Here is a 25,550-nt window from a genome sequence, read left to right as displayed (position 1 = left end):
GAGCTGAGCCGTGAATACATCCTCTACAAAAGACCAGCCAAGCGTCATCACGAGTGCCACGTACTGTAGCCTCAAAAGGCAAGAAAGCCCCTTCCACCCCTCCTCCTCATGAATGGGTAAACTACGAACGCACTCAGGAACAGGCCAACAGTGATTCCAATCGTGGCCTGCGCCATGCCGAATCCCGCAGTGACAATCAACCCCGTACTCCCACTTGGTCCCTTCGCCGTGAAGTCCCTAACCATCAACCTGCCATACTCACCTGGACCTCTCTGCTGCATACTCGCATCAATCCAATACGTCGAGTTCGTAACAATCGCATCCGCAGTGTCGACGCCCGCCACGAGCGAGCCAGACGCCGCAAGTGCATTGGGGATATGCACCAAGACAGCGGGTAACAATATCGTCGATGCTAGACACCCCGCAAATCTCGCATAGATGTTCGCCAGCAGACCTGATGCGAACGCCGCGATCATACCCGCGAACTGGAGATTCTGAGCGAAGCGGTAGAGAGACCAGTAGAATGCTTGGTGGCCGCATGTGGCGATAATGACCATGGCGGGTAAATGTTTTATCTTGGCTTGATGCATGATGCTTATTGCCAGCGCGAAGACTGGCACCCATACGAATTGGGCATATGTTGCTCGCCAGCGATTGGGTCCAGCGGTATCCCAGTACTCAGGCAATTTGCATGTCGTGGCGTTGACGGCATTGCTGTCGATGAAGCCGAATAGTGATGTGCCAATGAGGATACCGAAGCCGAGGAAGAGGGTGTAGAGGATGGCGTAAATCATCTTCACTGAGCCGGAGACGACAGCTCGATTTTGGATCTCGTGTGTTGCGGCGAGAATGATGTGGCCTGGGAGAATCAGAGCGATTGTGCCTTGGGTGATGCCGCTGAAGCAGAGGTAGGAGTCCCCAGCAGGGTCATAGATGGAACCAAGACCACGCGCAGAAAATGGGACGATGATGGAGGTGAGGACTTCGAGAATGTGAGAGTTGCGGATTGGGGTGCCGAGAACAACGAGTTGGAGTATGGCGAGGAGGCAGCCGAAAAGGAAGAGGGCTGGAAAGTCGATTGGGCGCGCGGAAAAGGCGAAGGTCCCTGCACACATCGCTGCCAGGCCGTGAAGCAATGTTAGCAGGAGATTCTGATATGTCTTCCGCCTGCGTATAACACTGTCGAGTCGTCGGATTGCGACTTGGAGGTCTGCCTCATGCTCGATAACGGATTCGTAGACACTGTAGATGTCTTCGAGCTTGCCCAGGTCGACCGATGTGCTTTCTTTGAGCAGGTGGATTTCGTTCCGTTCGCTGAAGGGATTCGTGAGGACAACAAACATGCAGTGGGGCACATACTGAAACTCAGCAGTGAGCTCGAGGTATGCCGCAGTAATGTGCAGGTACTCTTCGAGCCTGTGAGCCTGGACACCGAAGAGCAGAAAGGCTTTGCAAAGCTTGAGCATGTACACGTTCTTCTCCAGAACATCACTTTCTCGTCTTGACCTTCGACGCCTGCCTTCTGCCTTGAGGCATGCTTTCGCATATGATTGGAAGTACTCTGGCAGTCCATGCGAACCTTTGCGATTACCTTGTCGATAGGGTGGTGGTGCACTTCCTTGCCTCGATTTTTCAGGTGTCGCATGAGCTTGCAGTGGGTGTCGTGTTTCAAGTGGGCCTTCCTCGAGCTGCCATGGATTGGCGGCTGTCGAAAACCTGCTGATTCTTCGAGTCAAGATCTCATCATCCGGGTCGTCCAAGCCGGTGTAATACCGTATCAGCCGGTTTGTAGACAAAGGGTTCTCGTCCACATCACTGCCATGGCTTGAGTACGAACTATCGGAAGAGGTTGAGTGTCGTCCAGGACCAAAGTGATTGCCATACTTGTCGAATAATGCTTGCGATGTAGGAGATGCTACCAGAGTGGCAGCACTCTGTAGATCGTATTCGTCTCTCAGGTTCGCTTTGCGCCCAAGTTTGTCTACGCATGTAGTGTCAATAATCTGGTGATGTCGGTTGTCACGATGGCGGCATCGACCAAGTGTATTGTGCTGCTCTTCTGAACGGAGTATGCCTGGCGTTATGTCTGCCCCGTCATACATCGCGGTCGTTAGGGATGGGAGACATCTCGGTGATGGAGAGCGCGATAGAGCTAGGGTAATGTCAGCATCTGATCATGCTTGCTCGCGTGAACGGGTCAACATACCTTGCTGATCACCCAACTGCTCCTGCTTCTCCACATCTGGTGTTGATCCATCACCGAAGTTCCCTTGCTTCAATCGTGGTGCTTCACACTTTTCTTTTGTGTAGCTTGGTGTACGGAACTGTATTGGGCTCGAGTCGAGATATGAGGACCAAGAATAAAGCCGTCGCCTCGAGTCCGATGGCACGTTCAGTGTACCTTCTGGGGCGCGTTGAATCTCATCGTCTTCTGCGGTCATTACAGTAGGGCGTGATCCTCAACCAACGCCATATCCTGACTCTAAGCTGCCAAAGAAGTAGAGTCAAAGATAGCATGGAACAAAGTCTGATGATGTCGACTTCGCTTCGGTGTAAGACGAGTGCATGGGACTGGGGTTCGTCGGACATTTTCTAGATACGAGCTTACCTGAAATGCTGGGGAAAATGGAGGTTGGGTGGTATCTTGCTATAGCTCACACGGACCACCAAGGAGGCTCTGGTGGGATGTGCCATGACAACATGACCTTTGCGGAGGAACGACTGCAACCACTTAAGCAGCCTGAATGCGAGGATGCGCCGGAAGTTGCGTTCCTTCGCTGATGACCTTCTTCTGCGCGATCGATGTTCGCACTCTGACGATGCAGTTTCGTACAGCAGATAAGCAGAATCACGAGGAAGTCGCGTACCTGAAAAATATGACAGCATACGAGAGCAGGAGCCACCCGGAGGTCTGTTCGCTCTGTTGAGGCTGGCAAGGAAATTTCGACCAGTGCCCGTGCGATCAAGAGGCTCAAAGTGTGACGACAGCGTCCATGTACTGTGCTTGAGCTTGTAAGCGTTTCGTCTCTCGCTGTACAATCAAGCAAAACCGCATCTTCCTCAACCATAATTTGTGATATTTGCCAACGCTCGGACCACATTCCCCGGTAGGTATACTCAAATTGGAGACACAACCATCCTGAGTCTCATAACTCTGGCATCACGGAGCTCGACAAATCGCATCGGATTTGAAGGAGGAGTTCGAAATCAGCGTCCATACTCCTTCGCGACGGATCCATGGGCTTCGCGAAAACATCAACCGTGACGGGTGCATGCAGAGGAGGCGTTCAAGATTTCAGCGATTCACATGCGGATGTAGCAGTCTGCCCACGATAACCACGCTTTTCGAGCGTCGTAGTGATCGAGAGCCAGCGCGTCTGTTGCATTCGCGGCTTGTAGCTTCGGCTCAGCAATCCTTATCGCCGCAGGGCTGTTCTGGCATCGCTCGGTCGACTGCAACACCGTCCCCCATCAAGTCGGACATAAAGACTCTGGCATACTTGGTGGTGTCCTCTGGTCGTTTGGTTTTCGTAGTGAACTCGACGCGAAACGCAGGTACAGGTGGAGCCGGTCGCGATGCCCTAGTCTGTATCCGGCTAGCTTTGAGCACACGAAAGTCTATCTTGACAAGTCTCCAGTGGATGCAGAGGACTTCCTTTGCTTTGGACGGCATTCGGTCCAACTCATACTCGACTTGTGTAGGTACGATGAATGCGATCAAAGCTAGCTACTGCAATATCAGCCTCCACATCATCCTGTTGAGGACACGGCTCGGACATAAGACTTAGGACCACAAAGCAATCTGCATGCCGACATACGAAAGATGAAGTATAAAGCAGCTGGCTGCCCTGCCAGCACTTCAACAAGTCCTGCAACCGCAACATCTCTTCAAACGTCTCTCCAACAGCTAGGCAAATCCCGAGCATGTCTCCCACTCACATCCGCAACGTAGCCATAGTCGGCGCAACAGGCAGACAAGGCTCCCACATCACCTCCCACCTCCTCAAAACAGGCAAACACACTGTCACAGCCATCACCCGAGAAGGCAGTAACGCCCCACCAGCAGAAGGCGTCAAGATCGCCAAAGTCAACTATGACGACCCTTCCAGCCTCGTCTCCGCCCTCAGCGGCCAGGACGCCCTGATTATCACCATGAGCGTCATGGCTCCCCAGGACAATTCCGAAAAACTCATCCGTGCCGCTGCCGAGGCCAAAGTGCCATGGATTCTGCCCGACGAGTGGGGCATCGACGGCACGAACGAGCAGTACGGCAAGGAATGTTTCCTTGGTCCGCCGAAGACTGCCATGAGGAATTTGATCGACGAATTGGGCGTTTCTTCGTGGATCGCGGTGGCATGTGGATTCTGGTACCAGTATAGCCTGGGCTTTATGAAGGAAAGTTATGGATTCGACTTTCAGAAGAAAGAAGGCCTCTTCTTCGATGATGGGAACACCAAGATCAACACGACTTCGCAGGCGCAAGTTGCGCGTGCTGTTGCAGCCATGTTGAGTATGGATGTGTCTGAGCTTGAGGCGAAGTTCGAGAACAAGTGGGCCTATGTGAGCAGTTTCTGCGTCAGTCAGAAGGAAGTGTTCGAGAGTGTGAAGAGGGTGACCGGGACGAAGGACAGTGACTGGAAGATTGAGTATATGTCTAGCTCAGACCGAGTGGCAGAAGGGATGAAGCAGATGCAGGAGGAAGGGAGGTTCCCGGGATTCGCGAAGGTCTTGTATGGGAGGAGCTTTTTCCCGAATGGGGACGCAAATTATGAGGCAAAACATGAATTGGTAAACGGGATGCTGGGGTTGCCTAAGGAAGATCTGGACGAGCTTACCAAAGAGGCCATCGCAATAAGTGATGACCGAGCGAAAGAGCTGAAGGCTGGAGGACACTGATGGAGCGAGACTTGTGCGGCCGGAACATGCAGCGATGCGACCTGGGACAGAAGGGCATAGCTGGTAGACAGGTCTCGTGGAGCTTGCAGACCTATGTTCGAAACAATCGCAAAGCCTCCACTTCTGCACCGTCATCGATCATATCGTCGCCGTCGACCATATCCTCATCGTCATCGTTTTCTCTCAAGACTCTATCTTGTCCGAACAGACTGCCAAAGAACTCGTTCTTGCCTCGTTCAGTCCACATAGCAGTATCACGGCCTGTATCGCCCTCGCTAGCCATAAAGTTTTGCAATTTATCGTGCACCGTATACCTTATCTTGCGTCCTTTACTGGCTTTTGTGTCTATTGTTCTCTTATTCTGTTTGTTTCCCGAGACGTGAAGTTTTGGCGGTAGCATTGATGTCGAGATGTCGTTGGCCGAGGCAGCGGAGCGGGCTGTAATCAGGTCGCGGAGGAGTGATTGGTAAAACATAGAATCGTCGTAAGCTGGCATCGTAGGTTTTAACGCTGAGTCTCCGTCTTCTTCGTCTTCGTGGTCCTGGCCGCGAAAGTGCTTTTCCTGTTCGTTGATGACGAAGGTATCCAGCACAGTGGTGAGCCTGTCATCGCGTGAAGATGGATCAAGGAACTTCGATCTCGTGTTTGCTGCATTTCGGCCTGGATCTGACAGCTTGGCTTTTGCTGACCACCTGTCTATTGTAGTATGCCGGGCTGACCGACTTTCTGCTTCGAGCTCTTCCAGCGACTTCCAGATCGAGTCCAGGCTATTCGGATTGTCCACAGGTAAAGTCCGCTTCCTTTTCTTCGACGCTGAGTCTGTCCCTGCTGCGCTAGTAATACTTTCTCTGAATGAGCCAATGGTGTTGAACAGCTGCAGCGCAGCATCTTGTGCTTCTCGCAGTGCTTCATCCGCATCAGTCGTGAATGAGGTAGAGGACTGTTGTGCAGCAAGGTTGTCTGAAGCTGTAAGACCCTTCTGCAACTTCATCCGAGCATCCAATAAGCGGTCGAATGTCTGATACTGCTTCTTTACGGCCTGTCCTTTCTTCACGTCATCGTTGGCTGCTTTTGATAGTCCTGAAGCCAGGTTCTGTGATGTGCTTGCAAGCTGCGCTCTGATTTCTGCTCTGTCTTTGGAAGTTGCAGTGCCGTTGAGCATTCCTGGTCCTGAACGCCCACCTTCAGTATCCTCTTCCTCGTCTTCTTCATCACCGTCGATATCGTCCTCCTCATCTTCCTCGTCTTCCACTTCCGACGAACTCTCCATATCATCATCGGGGCCGACTTCACTGTTGGGCGCATCGTCATTGTCCTCGTAATCTTCGCCGAAAGAAACATGGTCTTCGTCTTCGTCATCGTCTGAAACGCCGTCCCTCGTGTCTCTGGCTACAGCAAATGGATCTTCATCCTCATCATCGTCCGGAGGCGCAAAAAGGTCTTCGTCACTTGCTTCGCCAGCCAATGCTGCCCGGCTCACAACAGCACCACCATACTTTGGATCTAGTGGCGCGACTTCCGGTCTTCTCAGCTTGCTCTTTCCTACTCTTTCGTAATGCTCTCGTCCTCCGGTCGTGCCTTCCTCTTCTGAACCACTGCCAGACTCCTCTCCGTCCTCATCGCGCTCATCTTCCGGATCGTAGTCGCGTGGCTTCTTCTTGCCTAAAGTCAACGCCTCAACGTCTTTGCGCAACTTGGACATCGTTTCTGAGCACGAGCTGAATTTGTTATTCTACTACCACCAAATCGCAAGTGCTCAAATTATTTCTTGCAGGATCTAGAAAGAAGTTCGCCGCAACCTGCCGTTTTAAGCTTCGGCAGCTTTAGCCGGTAAGACAATACCGATGAGCATCACCAATAGTACCAGGACTCAAGTCTATCTGCATCTGCCAGCGCATGTTGCAAAGACCATCCACCGGCATGCGCAGATGCTTCACAACCTCAGCGCGCGTCTTCAGCCATGAGAACCCTCTGAACCTGCCACGACGGGCGCCACCTTCCGGCCCAGCACCTACCCTCCGTGGAGCACCACGCGGTCTCCCACCAAAGCGTCGCATCGCCCATGTCGACCATGTCATAGCTGTGTCGAGTGCCAAAGGCGGAGTGGGAAAGTCCACACTGGCAGTCAATCTTGCTCTAGCCTTCTCCAGGCACAATCTACGAACGGGCATACTCGATACAGATATCTTTGGTCCCTCAGTTCCGACCCTGCTCAACCTCGCCGATGCATCTGAGCCTGAAGTGACCAATCGAGGGTCATTGGTGCCCTTACAGAGCTATGGTTTGAAGAGCATGAGTATGGGCTACCTCCTACCTTCGGAGGCTGCACCCGTGGCTTGGAGAGGTGCAATGGTCCAGAAAGCACTACATCAGCTGCTACATGAGGTCGATTGGTCGCCCAAGCTTGACATACTTGTCCTCGATCTGCCACCTGGAACGGGAGATGTGCAACTTACCATCGGCCAACAAGTTGAGCTGTCCGGTGCGGTCATTGTGAGCACGCCGCAAGATATTGCTTTGAAGGACGCGGTCAAGGGTGTTGGCATGTTCAACCAGATGAAGATACCTGTGCTTGGTCTTGTCCAGAACATGTCAGTATTCGTGTGTCCGAAATGTGGTGAAGAAACAAGGATATTCGCTCATGACCACTCTGGTGGGGAAGGGAAGGTTCAGATACAAGACATGAATATTGATCTATTGGGCAACATTCCGCTTGACCCAAGTATCTGCCATGATGCAGATGCCGGCAAGCCAACCATAGTGGCAGAAGAAGCTAGTGGGATGTCGGTCAACACGAAATACTACGAGTCGATTGCCTCGAAAGTAGCCCAGAAGATTGGCCTAACCTGGACCTGAAAGAGCCCGACTATGAGAAGTACCCTGGAAACAGCCACTCCATCTTCTTGAGCGCCTCAGAGCTCTTTCCACCCTGATGAGTGCTGACTCCGAACTTTCTGCCACCTTCCAGATGCTTAGCAGCAACCAGGTCAGCATGTTCCTCCCTGCTGAGCTCGTCAAGCACAGCGCCGATGAACCGCCGCGCGTTGATAGCGTTGGCTTTCATGTGGCCCATGACCATCTCGACACTTACATCACCACTGTCGTGCCAGCAGTCATAGTCCGTGCTCATTACCACCATCTGGTACGCGATCTCTGCCTCAGCTGCCAACTTAGCCTCTGGCAAGACAGACATGTTGATCACTGTACCGCCGAAAGACCGATACATGTGTGACTCTGCTCGGGTGCTGAACTGTGGACCTTCTGCAACAGCGTTAGCGATGACTCAACTCAATGAAAACGCAATGCTGTGGGACACTTACCCATACAGATCACGGTGCCCTTGTCATGTAAAGTCACGCCCTCTCCCTCCAATGAGTGACCACATTTTCTCACAACTTCACCAACACCGCCATCAAATGGATCGGCAAACGGGACATGACACACAAAGCCCCCTTCAAAGAATGTGAACGGCCTGATACCCTTTGTTCGATCGATCACCTGATCCGGTACCACGAAATCCCTTGGCTTTACTGCTTCCTGCAACGATCCTGCCGCGGAGAAAGCAATGATACATCGCACACCGATCGATCGCAGTGCCGCAATGTTCGCCCTCGCCGGAACCTCATGTGGCGCAAATTGATGGTGCACACCATGTCTAGCGAGGAATGCGATGGGAGTTGGTTGACCTGTAGTCGGACTTGGATGTTCTGAGATTGTGATTGGTGACGATGGTCTACCCCAGGGTGTGTAAATGTCCAGGGCTGCGACCGGGTGGAAGTTCTCGAGAGACTCGAGGCCAGTGCCGCCTATAACTGCTATGCGAGGTGTGCCATTGTAAGTGGTAGGTAGATCCGTTGAGGACATTTTGTAGAAACGGTTGCGCAGAGTAAATGCTCGCTGGGTGGTTTGGCTGAAAGCCTTTGTAAAGAGTTTTGATGCCGTTGTAAATGCTCAACTGCTCAGGCTGATCTCCAATTCGGTCGACACCGTCAGTGACCTTTAACCACGAGACTTGACTGATCAACAAGTAATCACAAGCCCGCACAACTTCCTCAGCACGTCAGTCCTTATCGTTGCAAAATTGGTCGGCGGTCAATTCTCCGAGCACTATCAGCACGTGAAAAGCTTGCCTACGGTACACGAGGTGATTTGATTGGTGCGCAAGGTCACTTGCCGCGTCTTCACTTTCGATCAACAATAAGACTCGAATAAAGCGTAGCCGTTGAGACCAGAGGCAGGAGACTGTACGGGATGCGCGATTTCGGCACAGTCAAATGCGCGACTAGCCAACACTCACAGACCCGAGATAGGCCATCTAAACGACGACGTCAGACAACATGTTCGAGGTACCAGCAGCGAAACGAGTGAAGCGCACGAAACTCTCCGACAATGGACCTATAAACGATTCGCTTGAACAAGCTCCCGGTGAAGAGCACGACCAATCCAGCAAAGAAGAAAATGGACCAGTAGACTACGGCTTCGAGTACGACTTCATCGAGCCACACCCTGCCACGACATCAAAGATTTACCAAGCAGCAGACGCCCAACCAGCAGAAGAAGCACTCCAATTCAATCTCTTTCGACCAACATCTAGACCCTCAGCAGCCAAGAACAGCGAGTCCACAACAGCTACTCGGCCAGATTCCCAAGCACAACCAGCACTGATATCCCTCCGCTCGCCATCACCGCCCACTGCTACAGATCCTGCGAACCTCAAGTTTCGAACTGAAAGGCCGGACAGCTACTACTTCACTGCGTCTATCTCACCGACCAGGCTTAAAAATCTCCGGGACGGGTACGCCCAATGCGCCATAACAACCGCCACGATTCAGCACCAATCTTCACGTCCCTGGCCCGGCACTCACCTCTCATGGCGCGTCATAACTCTGCCAGCTCATCGGAAGCAAATCGTCGTACACAAGGCTGAACCCGCATCAACTATCACCAAGCCAGTCAGCACCCCAATCCCACCCAACAGTGCCGGACGCGGAGCGCGAGCCCGACCAAGCAAGAAAAGGCGCGATCTACTAAAGCTCAAGGCCCAGAGGCGACAAAGGGTAATCGACGAGAGTAAGACGAAGGAGGAGCATGAGAAGGAGAAGAGGAATAAGAAGAATAGGGAGAGGAAGTTGAAGAGACGGGCGAAGGAGAGGAGGGAGAAGGAGGGGGCTAGAGGGGTAAAGTTAGGGAGTGAGGTGGGAGACGGGACAGGAGGAGATGCTGACGGGGTCGGTGATGAGATTGATGATGATTGATCAATTGATTGATCTTCGAATGCAAATTAGTTGACTGTCCAAAATACAAGTCCGGGCGCCGAGTATGTCCCTGATAGGCAGCTGGTTTTGGCATGCCGTCCAAAGAAAGAGCGTCCTGGCTCATCTGTCTGCATCTCAGCCCAGTGATCTTCACATGACATTGCATCCAGACTGTCCTGGCCCACTTCCATAGCCAACCCTATATCTCTCAGTCATAGGGTAGTACTGCCTTCTCGCAATCTGTGCAACCTGCTGATTGGCCGCAAACTGCTGCTGGTAAAGTGTCAAAGCCTGCCCGTTCACACCCCTTGTCTGATACGGCACAATCGCCTGCTGATATCCTCCCACAGCAGCGGATCCATAACCATAGCCGATCGTCCCTCCACCCATCATAGCCTCACCTCTCGCACTCCGCCACATATTGTTCCGAATCTCCCTCTCGCCACTCCCCAGCACCATGCGTGTGGTGTTGCCATCGTATTGTCCCTTCAAATCGCAGTTCGGACAAGATCCTGCGGGTGCTTTCTGGAACTTCGGTTTGCCCCAGATGAAGGAGCCGTCAGAGCGGAACTCGTGGATTGGAGGCGTGGTGAATCCCATGCTGGGTGCGCAGCGTGTTGTGATGGTAAGCCATCTGTGGCCGCAGGTTGTGGATTTGTAGGCGGTTGTGCGACACATCTTGGATGCTTTGCAAGAAGACGAGATCGATTTCTGGTATGCGGTTCTTGCAAGTAAGGGTTCTGTTGGGGCTGAGAACGCTTGCGCTTTGAGGAATCTTCGGATATCAAATTGCCGCAGGTGAATACGTAGTTCTTAGCGATGCTTTGAATGTCTATCGATAGTTGGTGACTGTGGAAACGCTGCAGTCAACAAGCAGAAGTCGATGGCGCAGACGTAGGTGTTCGTTGTGAGTGTTCGTACGATTGCGACTGAGACTTGCGTATATGTTGTTCGGTTGTAAGAGGTTGTCATCGCATCCACGCAACACATTTTCACTTCTTGCTCGGATCGAACAATTCATCCACCGTCTCCTCATTCACACTGTCCCTACCCCTCTGCTGGATAGCCTGCATAAGCTCGTACATCTGTCCGATCTGCTGATCACTCATCTTCTCAAGCAACTCCGTGTCCATCTTTTGTCCTTTCCAATCATCGCCTTCCAGCATCTGCCCGTACTGCTGCCACTGACTGAGGAAACCAACGATATGGATGGGATTGTCGATATCCTTGTGCCGGCGAAACTCGTCCTTGAGGTAGAGGTCGCCCATTATTCGTTCCTCGGGTCCAAGCTTTTTTCGATGAATACGGAGGAGGCGGCGGTAGAGAGGAATGGGTGGGAGGACGGCTAGTCTGGGTTGTTTTTGGCCGGGTACGAGCTTTGGAGTAACTGGCGACGCCAGCAATCTAGGCGAGAGTCTCATATTGAGCTGTGATGGTAGTTCTGCTGGAGACACAGGAGATTGAGCGTAATCGAAGGAAAATAAGTACAGTGAAGCTCTTGGTTCGCTTGACATCATCGAGCATCGTCTATGATCTTCATCGGAGATCTTCCGCCGAGGTTGCCGGAGCGGAAGCCGCTAGGAGTAGTTCAGTTCACCACATTGTTAGCAGGTAATATCATCGATACATGGATGCCTCAGAGTATCGCGACTTTACACAGCAGCCGTTGTCACGGTTGGGTACCAGTAGGCAATGGGATGTTAGGCACACCGAGCATCAGAAGTGTCACGGAACTTCGACGAAGGTGGTCCATGTCGACGAGAATAAGTCCTGATTTCTCCTTTTCAAATTCTCGTGCGGAATCTCGAGTTGATCATTGATGCATCCTGATCACGACCACATGGGAATCGCCTGTACATTGTTGGTGGCTGAAGTAGCTGCCTTCAGTTGTCTTGAGCGGTTTGACCGTCATGTTAGCTACGCCTGACACGTCTCATGTATCCTTCAGCACAATTTACGAACCATCCGAGGATTCCTTCCTCCTCCTGGACACCTTGTCAAGCACAACCGAAGTAGCATGGCTGCATGAGAGATTTCGTGGCAGAACGCCATTTGCAATCGAGGTCGGAACAGGCTCTGGTGTGGTGATAGCATTTCTCACAGCCAACGCTGAGCAGATCATTGGACGACCCATCATCTCTGTGGGTGTCGATGTGAACATCAATGCTTGTCATGCCACAAAGACCACTGTGGTCAAGGCTATTCAGGATCAGTCCAGCAAGTCAACCTATCTTGGTTCGGTAAATGGTGATTTGTGTTCAAGCCTACGACCTGGAAGTGTTGACATTCTGGTCTTCAACCCACCATATGTGCCAAGCGAAGAGCTACCTGCTCTGCCCGACCTTGAAAGGAGATACAGAGACAAATTCGAGCACGACTCCCATCTGTTAGCTCTAACCACAGATGGTGGAGAGGCAGGCATGGAGACTACGAACCGTTTACTCGCACAGATTCCGGAAGTGTTAAGTACCCACGGCGTGGCTTACGTCCTGCTTTGTGCACAGAACAACCCCGCGGAAGTCAAGCGATGGATCATAGAAGAACTCCCACACGGACCCTGGCTGGCAGAAACAGTCGGCAGCAGTGGTACGAAAGGCGGGTGGGAGAAGCTACAGATCGTTAGAATATGGAGAGATCGCGAGCATTACAATGGCTGAAAGACAGCTTTTTGGTAACACTTGCAGCACTCGTCGCGAAAGTCTCCATCAACTGAAATCAATCAGAACAAAGAGCCAAAGATACATAAGCGTACGACCAATAATTTGTGCACAACAGCAAGCAAAAGCCGTCATAGCTCAGTGGAAGAGCGTGAGCCTCATGGAAATATGCGAGACAAAGGAAAAGAACCTGGGCGCCTTTGTCCTCTCCATTCAGGAAAGCTCAAGGTCGTCTGTTCGATCCAGACTGACGGCATCCTTTTTGCAGTGAGTTTGTTTTGAAAAGCAATTCGTTGGCCAACACGCTTGCAGAGCAGTACAATGCCAACGCCAACGCCGAGGTTCGGATTCAAGTAGTCATCACAACGAGACTCAATATCCCAGACCATAACTCTTCACCCGAGAAAACCAAAACGCCTTGTCATTTCTCAATTGAAACTCGGCCCAGTCATGAGTTATGCTGTTGTAGCTCCAGAAGCCCTTCCAGATCAGTTTATTGTTTTTGGTCGCGAACTTGTTCCGATTATTGCCATGCTTCAACGATAGATGCATGGTGTACTGGTATCGTGGGCCGGCACCTCCCTCGGTCTCGATATGCACGTCTCCAGGCACGATGCTGTTCGATGCGACCTCAGCTGAGTCAAGCGATGGATGACAAAGTCGCCAACGTCCACGGAGTGCATGCTTGAGGATGTTCTGCGCACTTGGTGGAGGCGGCATGTTCGGTTGCTGGGAGAGTGTTTGACCAGCACCAGCGAACTTCATTGGGTCGACGGTCTTGCCCGATCGGACAAGGGCAATGTTCTCCTTGGTAAGAAGGTGTATGACTTCGATTGGCTCGTGAGTTGTCAACAGAGAGATGAGTGTGCCGTCTCTGAAGAAGCGGAGATATCGATAGTACGTCACTATGTGCACTTGGCTACCCCACGTACTCGGTGTCGCTGAGGTGCCTCCAGATCGTGTATAGTTCACGGTGGATATGTACACTCCTGTGTAGCGGATGCGAGGGTAGGAGTGGAGTATTTCTCGCCAGTCTTGGTTCGCTGGGAAGAGTGCGTCTGTGACCGGTGGCATTGGTCGCTCATCGATATCCTCCTCTTCGTCTTCCACGGCGGACCAGATGATGGGTCGTCCCTGAATATCAGTTGCGAAGTGGTACTGCTGCGAGGCTAAACCGAACTCCGCGCCAAGCGAAATGCGTTTCCAAATACTAGACTCCGTGTATACATGGTAGGCTAGCTTCTTGCAGACTGAGGCTAGTCGGGCGTATATTGAGATGTCGATACGCGCAATATGGTCGAGGAGCTCGAGAAGTACTTCGGTCGGTAACTTTCGAATTGGACACGGGGGTGGAGCATCACCTTCGATCATGGGTGGAGCATTTTCGATATCACAATCTGCGAAGCTGGCAATAAGCTGAGCCGTTGTCTGCGGTACAGCTTGTTTGCCAGCTTCGGCGGATTGCGAGTGGTGGGCGGTTGAAGGCACTGTTACAGCTGCATTGGAAGGGTTGGGCTTGGAGGGTTTCCACTTGTGGGCGAAGTGTTTCTCCTTATATGCCTGATCGACGCTGTCATCAAGCTTGAATGCTCTCCGATAGTGAGATAAGCTGTCGCCAAGCTTGCCTTGACCTTCCTTCTCGACTGCTCGTTCGTAGTGCTCAAGTGCCGTCGTTGGCTCAGCTCGACCAAGCTTTGAAAACTCGTCTGCATCGGCGTCTCCTATATCGAGGTGTCCAAGTCGCTCAGTCAGCACTGCTTGTGCAGAAGATTCCGGAATGACCTCTTCGTCGTGCTTATCTGCTAGTGGATGTGGTCCGGGTGGCTTGTTGATCAGCCTTTCAGGTCTATGTCCCTGATCTGTCGATGACTTCGTACGGACATGATTGCTGTTACTGCCTTTCGCTTGCTGTTGTGTCCGAGCACTGACTTCCTGTTGCCACTGCTGGCGGAACTGCTCTAGATCCGATGAGGTCGGTTGCTTTTCCATAGCTTGATAAAGATTGATCCGTGTTGGTCGGATCCAATGGAATATCAGTGTAGGATCTGAGGATATCTCTATCACCTACTTGACGCGTACACAAGGAAAGAGATACGGCGAAGAGTCACTGTCGTTGACGGAAGCCTGAGGCATTAACTAGGGTCGGTATTTCTTGCTGGTTAAGTCCGAAACTAACCTGAAGGCGCGGTAGCGTCATCGGCAAGAATTCCTGAGGCGATACAAACTTCCGATCGCGCGGGTGCAGCTTCGTTGCGAAATGACATGACGACTTTTTTTCCATCATCATCGCGGCCGGTCGATGCGCCGACTCCCTATCACTCAACGTTATCTTTAACCTCAACCAGTATCATTCACGGGTTTCTTGTGGCCTTGTCGGCTTGCGCAGGCTCGACACTTCTGAATGCATGTCCTATAATACAGTCTCCGACAAAACATTCTTCTTCGACGGCGAAGATCACCACGATGCAAACGGAGGCCAACGGCATGACAGAGTATCACAGCAGAAGGAGGATACAGACAATATGTCCAGCTCAGGAACAGGCCAGGACCAGATCACAGTGACACAGCGAATGGTCTCCGCCACCATTGGTAGTGTTCTCACATCATTACTTGTAACGCCTCTCGACGTTGTCCGCGTACGACTACAATCCCAAAATCCGCAACCTCAACCGCCACCAATCAACCTCACTCGCTTCTCAGCATATGGTGCAGATTTCGAAAAACTTCCGAAAGACCTAGGAGTCAAGGCATGCTGCAAAGAAGTCTTCTTCGTTGGCGACAATGGTCAGTTTTGTCTCGCGAATAATGGGGCTGCAACTACAGATGCAGCTGCCATTGCAGCGTCAGATTGTGCTGTTGAGGAGACTCAGCGCAAGACAATCAATTCGACCTTCGATGGCTTGAGGAAGATCGCTAGGAACGAAGGCCCTCTCACATTATGGCGCGGACTCACCCCGACTTTGGTCATGGCAGTGCCCGCCAACGTCATCTACTTCACAGGCTACGACTGGCTGAGATACAACCATAGGAGCCCTGTCAGGGCGATATCCAATGACACCTACAACCCACTTATTTCTGGCTCCTTTGCCCGCATACTGGCTGCCCTCGCAGTTTCACCGATCGAGATGTTCCGGACGAGGATGCAATCCGCACAGGGTGGTGCAACAGGAGTTTTCAAAGAGACAATGGCAGGAATGCGCAAGATGACCCAAACTCAAGGCTACACGTCCCTCTGGCGAGGTTTGACCCTGACCATGTGGAGAGACGTGCCATTTTCGGCATTGTACTGGTGGGGTTACGAAGACTTGCGGAACAGGTTGCGTGCTATGAGGAACGATGGGCTGGCCAACATTACAACTTCAGCTCAAGGAAGATTTCAGGCTCACCACACGGGAGGCAGTCACATGGAGATATTTGTCGACAGTTTTCTGGCTGGATCAATTTCTGGTGCAGCTGCAGCCTTTGTGACTACACCATTTGACGTGGGTAAAACTCGTCAACAAGTCTACAGACACGCAGGCGACGATGCACCTTTGACAGTGCAGGCTGCCAAGGAAGCTGCGAAAGCAGGAAAGCTGGTGCCGGAGGAGCTCAGCATGCCGAGGTTCTTGTACCATATCTTGAAAGAGGAGGGCGCCTCCGGACTTTTCAAAGGCTGGATACCAAGAACTATGAAGGTTGCACCAGCTTGTGCCATTATGATCTCGTCCTATGAAATGGGGAAGCGATGGGCTCGCACGGTCAATGTGCAGAAGGAAGAAGGAGAGTCGCAGCAGCAGCTGTGAGCTACGATCAGGCCTTGAATGGCCTGCTGTACACCATATTAGTACTTTGTTTATGATGCATTGGAGCGGGCGGGATGCGTTGCATATCAGGAGAGGGCGTTGCTCGCTTACAGGCGGGTCCTCCGGGTGGTTGTGTATAGATGTTTCCACTTAATCGCAGTATCTTTGCTGTCACCATATCATTTGCTTCGGCAAAGCTCGTGCACACAAGCGCAGTGAGATCATGAGGCTTAGGAAGCCGACGCCGAGCCGTAGACACGCTTATCCCTAGCGCGACATGCGCGTCTTCTCTTCCCATTTATCGTCTTTGACACCTTCATCCCTTCGACGCCCATTCGTACTCTGGTCATCCAGCCGCAGAATACACATGATTATGCGCGTCTGCACGACATCCCGCATCCCAGTAATGCACACCACGGCGCTTGCTCCGATTTCACATTGTGTATGTCTTAACGACAGGAGCGCTCAAACTCTCGGAGGATTGGACCGGCTGTCCGCGACCACAACCGAAGTACTGGGCAGCTAACGTCGCTGCTTTATTCGCGCAAACTTTGGTCGTTATGCAAAGCTTGACTGAGACGGACTTGAGGCGCCATGGATGCCGGCGTCGATATATCCTCGAGTGCTACATCACTAGTAGACCTCAGTCACTTCCTCGGTTCATGCTTTGGAATTGAACTGACGCCTTGGGTAAGACAGCCGCACGAGCAAGGCGGGGAGTGTACAGTCGTAGGTATATAGCCCGAAATCAGAAGAGACTGATAATCCTTTTATGATACCCTCTCCTACGCGTTTGATACCCTTGTTGTGCGTTCTGTCATAGATTCTTTCGTGCATCTACTTGCATCTTCAGGCATAGACCAAAGGTAAACCACAAGATGACGCCTCCGCAGCCTAACTGGTGGAAGACCAGCACAGCATACCAGATATGGCCAGCATCCTACAAGGATAGCAACGGTGATGGCATGGGCGACATCCCTGGCATCATCAGCACACTCGACTACCTCAAGGATCTGGGCACAGACATCATATGGCTCTCGCCAATGTACGATTCACCACAGAAGGACTACGGCTACGACATCTCAAATTACCAAGGCATCTACCCTCCATTCGGCACAATGGAAGACATGGATAACCTAATAGAAGAATGCCACAAACGAGACATGAGGATAATCCTCGACCTAGTCGTCAACCACACCTCAGACCAACATGCCTGGTTCCAGGAATCGAAGAAGGATAAAACCAACCCAAAAGCAGACTGGTACATCTGGAAGGACGCAAAGATGGTCAACGGCGAGAGACACCCACCCAACAACTGGAGCTCAATCTTCGGCGGAAGTGCCTGGGAATGGGTCGAGGAACGCCAGCAGTACTACCTCCATCTCTTCGTCACCGAACAGCCAGATCTGAACTGGGAGTTAGAGGAGGTGCGACGCGCCATCGAAAAGGAGGCCATCGCATTCTGGCTGGACAAGGGCGTAGACGGCTTCCGCGTGGACACGTGCAACCTCTACAGCAAGGACATTACATATCCAGACGCGAAAATCGTTTCTCCCAATGACGCTTACCAACCCGCATTCGAGCACTACGTCAACGGCCCGAAAATGCACGAGTGGCTCCAGGAGCAACGAAAGCACTGCCTCGACAAATACGGCGACATCCTCATGGTCGGCGAATGCCCGGCATCCGACGAAGCAACAGTTCTCTCCTACGTCGCCCGAGACCGAAACGAATTCAACTGCGTGTTCGATTTCCAGACGGTCGACCTCGGCACAAATCGTACCTCTGGCGGTAAGAAACATCACAACTATAAGCACCAATTGCCGGAGTTCAAGGAATCGTTAGCTAAGGTACAGCGGTTAATCCAGAACTACGATGCTTGGGGAACAATTTTCCTCGAGAACCACGACCAGGCGCGATGTGTTTCGAGGTTTGCGACGGACAGACCGGAGTATCGTGACGCTGCGGCGAAAATGCTGGCGTTATGCATTACTTCGTTGACGGGTACGCTGTTCATCTATCAGGGTCAGGAGATCGGCACATACAACCACTCTGCGGAATGGACGGTGGATGACCTGAGAGACGTCGACAGCATCAATGCTTACAACGATGTGAGGGATCGGTACCGCAACGACCCGGTATGGAACAGGAAAGCGATGAAAGGTCTCGCTACCGTTGGCCGTGACAATGCTCGGTTGCCGGTGCAGTGGTCCGGCGAGGTCAATGCTGGCTTTACTGATGCTAACGCTACACCCTGGATCAGATGTCACGATGACTACAAGAACGTCAATATCGCGGAGCAATTGCAACGAGCCGACTCGCCGCTGAAGTTCTACCAGAGGATGCTGAAGCTACGGAAGGAGTACCGTGATCTCATGATACTGGGTGACTTCGAGCTGCATGATATGTGGGAGCAGAAGACGTTTACGTTCGTGAAGAAGTATAAGGGGTCTGGGGAGGAAGGGGATAGTAAGCAGGAGATGCTGGTTGTTTGCAGCTTTTCGGATGAGGAGGAGCCGGTTGATATGCCGAAGAAGTTACAGGGGAGAGAGTCCGAGCTGTTGGTTAGCACGCTTGGTGAGGAGAATGCTGGGAAGTACTTGAGGCCTTGGGAGGGAAGAATCTACCTCATCAAATAAGGACTGGGCAGCTCGGTGAGAGGGCACAGGGGGGCACTAGTCTAGCGCAGACGCCAGCTGCTTTGTCATAAAGGCTGCGATGCTGTGAGATGCTAGTTCTGTTACGAAATGCATTGCCGGTGTTCTTCAACTCGGTACTTGGACGTTCGGCATTGACATTGCGATTGGTGCCTAGCTGTGGTCATCAAGGTATAAATAGTGCCCACAGCACAACTGTAAAGTTCTATTGCTACCCTGCACGCTACCATTACTGAGGAAGATCATTGCTTACAAATTGCTGCCACGACTGACGTTCCATATGCAGGTTGCGCACGATCTAGAGAGTGAACGACACTGCTTGAACAATCGAGTACGGACCACAAAGGCGGAGGGGTGGCACATGTGATGGGATCAATCACTGCCAAGGACTTTGGTTTGATAGCAGTCTAGGACGGGTGGGAGCAGCGTCAAGAGTATTGTTCATCATGCTGATCATATGCAACTCAAAGCTATACACGCTCACTTCCCGCTCACTTCATAACCATCCCTGCGTAGTTTCTCTGTATCATAACTCTGTATCGTATCTTCATGACGAGGTTGCTCACGATGTTGTGAAGCCACCACCATTGCAATGAATAGTCTGACCAGAAACCATACTGCTGTCTGAACTGGCCAAGAAAATCACACATGTAGCCATCTCACTTGGTTGGCCTGGTCGACCCATCGGTGATGTGAACGAGGCCTGAGCATCGTCGTCCATGGTAGATGGGATCAAGGGTGTCCAGACAGGGCCTGGGGCGATGGCGTTGACTCGGATGCCGGTTGAGATCTTCTGATTGGCGAGACCCCGAGTGAAGGAAACTATGGCACCCTTGGTAGAAGTGTAGTCGAGCAGATCTGGCCGTCCAATGTATGCATTGATGGAAGCGTTGTTGATGATTGTATCTCCGGCCTCCATCTGAGGTAGCAGTAGCTTGGAAAGGTAGAAAAAGGGGTGAATGTTGGTGTCGAAGGTCTTGTGCCACTGCTCGATGGGCAATTCCTCAATGCTCTTTTGCACCATCTGGAAAGCGGCGTTGTTGAACAGAATGTTGACCTTTCCCATCTGCTCGCAGGCAAAGTTGGCGACCTTCTTGCAGTTCTCGAGCTCTCTCAGATCAGCAGCGATGGTGTAGCATTTGCCTCCATGTTCCTCAACCACCTTCTTGGTGTCTTGGGCGTCTTTTTCTTCCTCTGGTAGATATGCAATGGTGCTATCGCAACCTTCCATGGCGAACAAGATTGCAGTTGCTCTTCCGATGCCAGAGTCACCACCTGTGATGAGAGCCTTCTTGCCCTTCAGCTTCCCGGCTGCCTTGTACTTTTGGAAGCCACCATCAGCTGTGGGCAGCTTGGTATCGACGGGCTCGATCGGGAGATCTTTCTGGTGACCAGGTACGTCTTGGTGTGTGATTGGCACTTCGTGGCCTTGTATCCTGTCAGTAATAGTCCTTAAACATCTGCATTGTCTACTCACCTGATTGAAACTGAGTCCCTTCTTTAGACATTTTGAATGCTCGTGTTATGCTGTGATCACTTGTAACTCAGGAGTGTCGCCGGATTGGGTGTATAGCGAGGAGTAAGTAGTCGTTATGGTCTGCTTCTCTTGTTGTTTGTTAACAAAAATCTGCTACGCAGGTGGGTTGGCAGGCTCGAACACTTTATCAAAATAATCAGTCGCGACTCAACATGATGTCACATCTCCCTCTGACGCTCATCAGAGTTGATCTGTTGGATATTTGGCGGAAAACGTGTCCGTCAGCGGCCTGCTGTGAGCTCATGGATTCACAGAAATTTGCATGCAACTTGCATCTCAAGCAAAACCCCGCTAATCACTGGAGGGCAAAAGACGTGAACCTGCAGTATGGTGGTGTCCAGCCTGGAAAACGATCGCGTTCCACGATATGGAACTACTGTACCTCATTCTGCAGTCATCGTCACAATGTTTCCTGGACCTTGTTCAGGTTGAGCCCACGATGGGTCATTTGTGCGTTGCGCACGTTGCCGAAGCACGGGTGCCAGGATATGGAGCTTTGCGAGCCTGGATGGTACAATTGAGGAAGAGATGAGGACGAGAGACGAGTTGCAGCTTTAAGTGCTGGACAGCTTCTGCCTTACAGCCTGAATCACCGGTGTGAAAAAGCCCCAGCACTCCTGGCCGCAATCCATTCCTCTCACCTTCTGTTACCGTTTTCCTATTGACGTTATCCAGTAGCATGTATGTCCTACTAAGCAATTTCTGCACTCGATTCTGGTGTAGACTCGGCATTGCTTACGCGCGTCAAGGTTGCTAAGGATTGTACAACTCATGAACAAGTATCCATGGCGGTAAGTTCAAGCTTGATAAGATTCATATGGGCTTGATGTGCTCGAAGGTAAGCGGATACATCCAGGCATGCTCAAGAAATGATGCAGACAGTATCAATCGCCAGATAAAGGGAAAAGTTCACTCCCGATGAGCAAGGGAATGGCCTACCAGCGCCACGAGCACCTCTTTTGGACTTACTAACAGTAGATTTGATTTCTTACTGATGACCATCGAGTGCAAGCGATTTATTGAACCAGCTTCTTTGAGAATGAAAAAACTCTGGCAAACAATATCATGGCACCAGAAAACCAACGTTCTGTGATTCTGCGACAACAAATACTGCTGGTCGCCATCTACTGCGAACGTCTGGCCTTCATAATCAGGAGATGGATGGAGTGCCCACCAGTGCGCAAATCTTCCTCACCAAGGTTTCTTGAGCTCAACATTCGTCGATAGCATGGACCAACATTATTTGAACAGCAATGAATCAAATCACACGACGACTTTCACAGTTCAGGAACGTCAATAGGTATGCTTTGTCCTACCTTCTGACCATACCTTCATACTGTATCAGCGGAGCAGAAGCACGAGAAGCTTATTGGATTTCATCATCTCAATCGGCTTGACCACTTCGGTACACAAATTTCCTGCCCAAGCATGGTCTGCCTTTCTTCTTGTCGCATACCAGTCGGACGGCGTGAGCTACATATAGATCAGTCGCCTCTTCGTTGCTCCTCCAGCTACGATTGTAGCACGGAAAGGCATGCGCCGGTTCATTACAGCATCGGCAAAGCAATGTAATGTACCTGGCTCTAGGCATACCAGCATAGAGATTCGAACCAGCACGTCTTGCTCGACACCGATCCATTGCAGCCGGTTGGGCAGCCATCGAGTCTTATAACGCACAGCGGACTGTACAGCCTGGGTGCACTGTCTGCGATTTCGCCCCATGTCCTACGGCGAGCAGCCACACCCCGGAAATCACATGGGCGGCGAGGCGGTTCTGACCAAACGTTCCCCGCAAATTTCAGGCATGTCTGGCGTGACGACCCAATCACGTTGGCTTTCCGGGGTGTGGCAGCCACAAAAGGTCGTGCTAATACTGTTTCCCATGGCTTCGCTTCAGAGTGGTGGCAGGTTGTACTAAGCAATATCGCGTATCAAAGAGATGGGCACGGCAGACGGCACGTTGTTGATAGGATCATCGCTCTCTCCATTTCATGGCAAGAAAGCCAAGCTTCTATATGTGCTTGGCACTATGCGGTTCTGGCCCCGCAATACCCGTCAACCCCAGACTACATTTTCCCTGAGTTTGTCACCTCTGCAGATCACACTCGTGGTTCGCGTTATCCTCTGCCGCCTCAACCTCAAGCTTTGCTGGCTCATCAATGGCCGTCTCGTTGCGGGCCATACCGACAATCTTGGCGAGTCACAAATGGTCGAGACATACTATGCAAAATTTGAGGCCAGAGAACGACTCTGATGGACAGATTCTGTGACCGAGGTTACTGACGAACGCGTGACCACCAGCGTTCACACAACGGTGCAGACGATCGATTGAATCATGTTCTGTCCCTAGTGAGAAGCAACTAGATCGTGCCGACTAAACAAGGATCTCCATCCACGTTGTGAGGCACGAAGCTCTTCGGCAGCGCAAGATGTTACCAGAGAAATGTCGAAGTGGAACGGTATCAGCCTCGTTTGACTTACAGTACCGTGATACATGAAGTCAGACAAACTTGGCACAATCGCGATAGCAATATGATCGGGCGATGGGCAGCATTGACTTCTGCGCTGGTTATGTGCGATGTAACGTCGACCACAAGAATACCGATCATACCATTATCAGGTCAGCCGCGAAGGACGAGGCCCTTGCACGTAAACGTGTATATAAGTGGCCTACATCATCCATTTGGCAAGACATTCTGATCAGTGCCTACTGCCTGTCCCTTCAAGCATCGGTTCTGGCAAACAATAGTTCACAAGAACGCATCGCATATTCCACCATGTCATCCATCAACTTCAGGGGTGCCACCAGTCTCTCACTGTTCACTCTCCTCACCAGCGCTACCCCAGCTCCCCACTCGGGTATCTTCCAACGTCAACATGAGGCCCGAGTTGACCAGCCCATGGTCAATGCAATCTGGTCGAACAGTGACAGCATAACGCCTGACTTAGGAGGGGGCAGCCAGATAACCCACGGTGGAGGGTTCTCCCTCATCGACGACCATGGGAATGTGATCTACAACGACGATTCTCCGGCCAATCAATCCCCATGCCTGACCAACGACGCATCCAGGGCTACATTCATTCTGTCCGGCTCATGCTTCGGAGAACACGGGTATGCATTCAGTTGCCGGGCTGGCTTTTCCGGCAACCCTGAGCTTTGTCGAGTCGAGACCGAGGATCAATCCGTCCTCCTGGGTGAGGCGGAGGGAAATGAAGACGCCGACTTCTATGGCATTTTTGCTACGAATGAGGGGTACTGCGGTCTTAGTTTCCCATTGGCCTTGCCGGAGGGATGCACGCCAGATAGTGATTGGAGCGTCACGAAGGCATAACAGCCGATCGTATTGTGGGATATTGGTAGCTCGAATTGCCCGTGAGAACGGCGGTTATGGGAATCGACAGCCTTGATATACCGCAGTGTCAAGATGTTCCGAAGGCTTGAGGAAAAGAAGGGTTGACTGGCTGATCTCACACGAAGCCATGGACGAAGTTCATGGCTGAGCTGAACAAGAACACATGATAGGCTAGATCACGAGGCGAACGCTTCTCTTCGTACACAATCATTACGTAACCAACCACGTTTCTGCGTAGTTCATGCACAGTATCTTATACTCTGGAGGCTGCAGAGCAGGCAATGTCCGTAGTCAGAACATGATTGCGTGCACCAGACAAGATGGTCTACGGTTATGCATCTGAAAAGTATGGAATTACGTAGCCACCATGTTGTGTGCAGGGGAGAAGTCAGAAGTTGACGAATGTCAAGAGACCTCACAATAATGCGGCGCAAAGCCGGAAGATGTGGAGGCCACAAGCACGAGCTTTTGGCTGTCGACGAGACAGAAGGTAGAAGATCTAGACTGAGTGCTCGTAGGAGTCTTTAGGGAAACCATCCTATGTCCACTCCATTGTGTACCGTGCCTTCTGATCTTTCGAACGAGCTGATGTCCTCTCGCTAATCGGCTCCGCGTCTAGAACATACGACCAGGGCATGCACGAGCTTTGCATAAGAGGCCCGTGTTGATATTCTTTCTTCACTTTGCGAGGATGACAAAGAAGTCAGTACTGCTACAAGGTCTAAAGCCTGCGCAGCCTATTCTTCTTTGTCCTCCCGCTTGATGCAAATGGCAACAACCATGATCTTGCGAGATCCAGAGACAACGTTCTACACAGAGGTCTTGTTGATCGACTGAAAGCCCACATCACCACTGGAACAATTGCAACCCGATACCTCCGCCGGAATGATGAAGTACATTGCCGCAATTTTGGCTGTTGCCAGCACGAATATCCTTTCTGTCCACGCCGCAGGCGTTGGCAATGAAGCGGCTGCCAAAGCCTGCATAGGCTTCCCCAAGCACAGCATGATCTGCGTGAGTTAAGCCATGGTTCAAAGCATCAACCCTGTTTCCTGACATTCAACAGCTGACCGACATCTCATATGTGATCTGTAGTGGAGATGAGAGCAGACCACAAACAGAAACCTTCGTCATACCTGGTGCGAAATGCATACAGGGTATTGTTGGGAAGGTCAAGGATACGCAAACAATGGTTCCTGCAACAGCGACTCGAACTTTCGCCCTACATAGTTATGGTGCAACAGCTGCTCCTACCGCTACAGAATGAGCGAGGCGGTCAACCAGCGGGAAGACAGTAGCCTCGCAAGAATAGCGAAGATGGCATGGTCTGAGGTGCAGGTTCAGGAGCATGGCATGGCAAGATAACCGTTGTTCGTCGCATACGACATGGCCTCTGCACATTCTGTAGGT

General features: G+C 51.7%; 15 protein-coding genes and 1 non-coding gene across 16 annotated transcripts; 9 read left to right on the top strand and 7 right to left on the bottom strand.

Moving 5' to 3' along the window:
* Positions 1 to 71: 71 nt before the first annotated feature.
* Positions 72 to 2,441, bottom strand: PRM10_1 (pheromone-regulated protein prm10; the record flags this gene model as incomplete). Its single annotated transcript, XM_064868492.1, has 2 exons — positions 72 to 2,152; positions 2,207 to 2,441. 2 exons carry the CDS (start codon positions 2,439 to 2,441, stop codon positions 72 to 74), a joined length of 2,316 nt encoding a protein of 771 aa, XP_064733989.1.
* Positions 2,442 to 3,924: 1,483 nt separating this feature from the next.
* PMZ80_000037 (uncharacterized protein) lies at positions 3,925 to 4,896 on the top strand (the record flags this gene model as incomplete). Its single annotated transcript, XM_064868491.1, has 1 exon — positions 3,925 to 4,896. One exon carries the CDS (start codon positions 3,925 to 3,927, stop codon positions 4,894 to 4,896), a length of 972 nt encoding a protein of 323 aa, XP_064733988.1.
* A 91-nt stretch (positions 4,897 to 4,987) lies between these two features.
* BFR2 (rRNA-processing protein bfr2) lies at positions 4,988 to 6,598 on the bottom strand (the record flags this gene model as incomplete). The annotated part of the gene is made up of 1 exon (XM_064868490.1): positions 4,988 to 6,598. The coding sequence occupies one exon, from the start codon at positions 6,596 to 6,598 to the stop codon at positions 4,988 to 4,990; it is 1,611 nt and encodes a 536-aa protein (XP_064733987.1).
* Positions 6,599 to 6,816: 218 nt separating this feature from the next.
* PMZ80_000035 (uncharacterized protein) lies at positions 6,817 to 7,752 on the top strand (the record flags this gene model as incomplete). The annotated part of the gene is made up of 1 exon (XM_064868489.1): positions 6,817 to 7,752. One exon carries the CDS (start codon positions 6,817 to 6,819, stop codon positions 7,750 to 7,752), a length of 936 nt encoding a protein of 311 aa, XP_064733986.1.
* A 10-nt stretch (positions 7,753 to 7,762) lies between these two features.
* MEU1 (S-methyl-5-thioadenosine phosphorylase) lies at positions 7,763 to 8,760 on the bottom strand (the record flags this gene model as incomplete). The annotated part of the gene is made up of 2 exons (XM_064868488.1): positions 7,763 to 8,157; positions 8,217 to 8,760. 2 exons carry the CDS (start codon positions 8,758 to 8,760, stop codon positions 7,763 to 7,765), a joined length of 939 nt encoding a protein of 312 aa, XP_064733985.1.
* Positions 8,761 to 9,233: 473 nt separating this feature from the next.
* On the top strand, positions 9,234 to 10,151 carry PMZ80_000033 (uncharacterized protein; the record flags this gene model as incomplete). Its single annotated transcript, XM_064868487.1, has 1 exon — positions 9,234 to 10,151. One exon carries the CDS (start codon positions 9,234 to 9,236, stop codon positions 10,149 to 10,151), a length of 918 nt encoding a protein of 305 aa, XP_064733984.1.
* A 150-nt stretch (positions 10,152 to 10,301) lies between these two features.
* Positions 10,302 to 10,829, bottom strand: PMZ80_000032 (uncharacterized protein; the record flags this gene model as incomplete). Its single annotated transcript, XM_064868486.1, has 1 exon — positions 10,302 to 10,829. The coding sequence occupies one exon, from the start codon at positions 10,827 to 10,829 to the stop codon at positions 10,302 to 10,304; it is 528 nt and encodes a 175-aa protein (XP_064733983.1).
* A 314-nt stretch (positions 10,830 to 11,143) lies between these two features.
* Positions 11,144 to 11,572, bottom strand: PMZ80_000031 (uncharacterized protein; the record flags this gene model as incomplete). The annotated part of the gene is made up of 1 exon (XM_064868485.1): positions 11,144 to 11,572. One exon carries the CDS (start codon positions 11,570 to 11,572, stop codon positions 11,144 to 11,146), a length of 429 nt encoding a protein of 142 aa, XP_064733982.1.
* A 489-nt stretch (positions 11,573 to 12,061) lies between these two features.
* On the top strand, positions 12,062 to 12,808 carry MTQ2 (S-adenosylmethionine-dependent methyltransferase; the record flags this gene model as incomplete). Its single annotated transcript, XM_064868484.1, has 1 exon — positions 12,062 to 12,808. One exon carries the CDS (start codon positions 12,062 to 12,064, stop codon positions 12,806 to 12,808), a length of 747 nt encoding a protein of 248 aa, XP_064733981.1.
* Positions 12,809 to 12,935: 127 nt separating this feature from the next.
* On the top strand, positions 12,936 to 13,064 carry PMZ80_000029. The gene has a single exon. It is a non-coding gene; the product is annotated as a tRNA-Met (tRNA).
* A 116-nt stretch (positions 13,065 to 13,180) lies between these two features.
* Positions 13,181 to 14,797, bottom strand: PMZ80_000028 (uncharacterized protein; the record flags this gene model as incomplete). The annotated part of the gene is made up of 1 exon (XM_064868483.1): positions 13,181 to 14,797. One exon carries the CDS (start codon positions 14,795 to 14,797, stop codon positions 13,181 to 13,183), a length of 1,617 nt encoding a protein of 538 aa, XP_064733980.1.
* Positions 14,798 to 15,213: 416 nt separating this feature from the next.
* Positions 15,214 to 16,593, top strand: MTM1 (Carrier protein, mitochondrial; the record flags this gene model as incomplete). Its single annotated transcript, XM_064868482.1, has 1 exon — positions 15,214 to 16,593. One exon carries the CDS (start codon positions 15,214 to 15,216, stop codon positions 16,591 to 16,593), a length of 1,380 nt encoding a protein of 459 aa, XP_064733979.1.
* An 878-nt stretch (positions 16,594 to 17,471) lies between these two features.
* PMZ80_000026 (uncharacterized protein) lies at positions 17,472 to 19,232 on the top strand (the record flags this gene model as incomplete). The annotated part of the gene is made up of 1 exon (XM_064868481.1): positions 17,472 to 19,232. One exon carries the CDS (start codon positions 17,472 to 17,474, stop codon positions 19,230 to 19,232), a length of 1,761 nt encoding a protein of 586 aa, XP_064733978.1.
* Positions 19,233 to 19,812: 580 nt separating this feature from the next.
* Positions 19,813 to 20,758, bottom strand: PMZ80_000025 (uncharacterized protein; the record flags this gene model as incomplete). Its single annotated transcript, XM_064868480.1, has 2 exons — positions 19,813 to 20,678; positions 20,728 to 20,758. 2 exons carry the CDS (start codon positions 20,756 to 20,758, stop codon positions 19,813 to 19,815), a joined length of 897 nt encoding a protein of 298 aa, XP_064733977.1.
* Positions 20,759 to 23,564: 2,806 nt separating this feature from the next.
* On the top strand, positions 23,565 to 24,119 carry PMZ80_000024 (uncharacterized protein; the record flags this gene model as incomplete). Its single annotated transcript, XM_064868479.1, has 1 exon — positions 23,565 to 24,119. The coding sequence occupies one exon, from the start codon at positions 23,565 to 23,567 to the stop codon at positions 24,117 to 24,119; it is 555 nt and encodes a 184-aa protein (XP_064733976.1).
* Positions 24,120 to 25,025: 906 nt separating this feature from the next.
* PMZ80_000023 (uncharacterized protein) lies at positions 25,026 to 25,407 on the top strand (the record flags this gene model as incomplete). Its single annotated transcript, XM_064868478.1, has 2 exons — positions 25,026 to 25,154; positions 25,207 to 25,407. The coding sequence occupies 2 exons, from the start codon at positions 25,026 to 25,028 to the stop codon at positions 25,405 to 25,407; spliced, it is 330 nt and encodes a 109-aa protein (XP_064733975.1).
* Positions 25,408 to 25,550: the final 143 nt, after the last annotated feature.

This window comes from Knufia obscura, assembly GCF_036327395.1.
Source record: "Knufia obscura strain CCFEE 5817 isolate CBS 148926 chromosome Unknown scaffold_1, whole genome shotgun sequence".
NCBI lineage: Eukaryota > Fungi > Ascomycota > Eurotiomycetes > Chaetothyriales > Trichomeriaceae > Knufia > Knufia obscura.
Note: the sequence above shows the minus strand (reverse complement) of the source record. Positions and strands in the feature narration are given on the sequence as shown.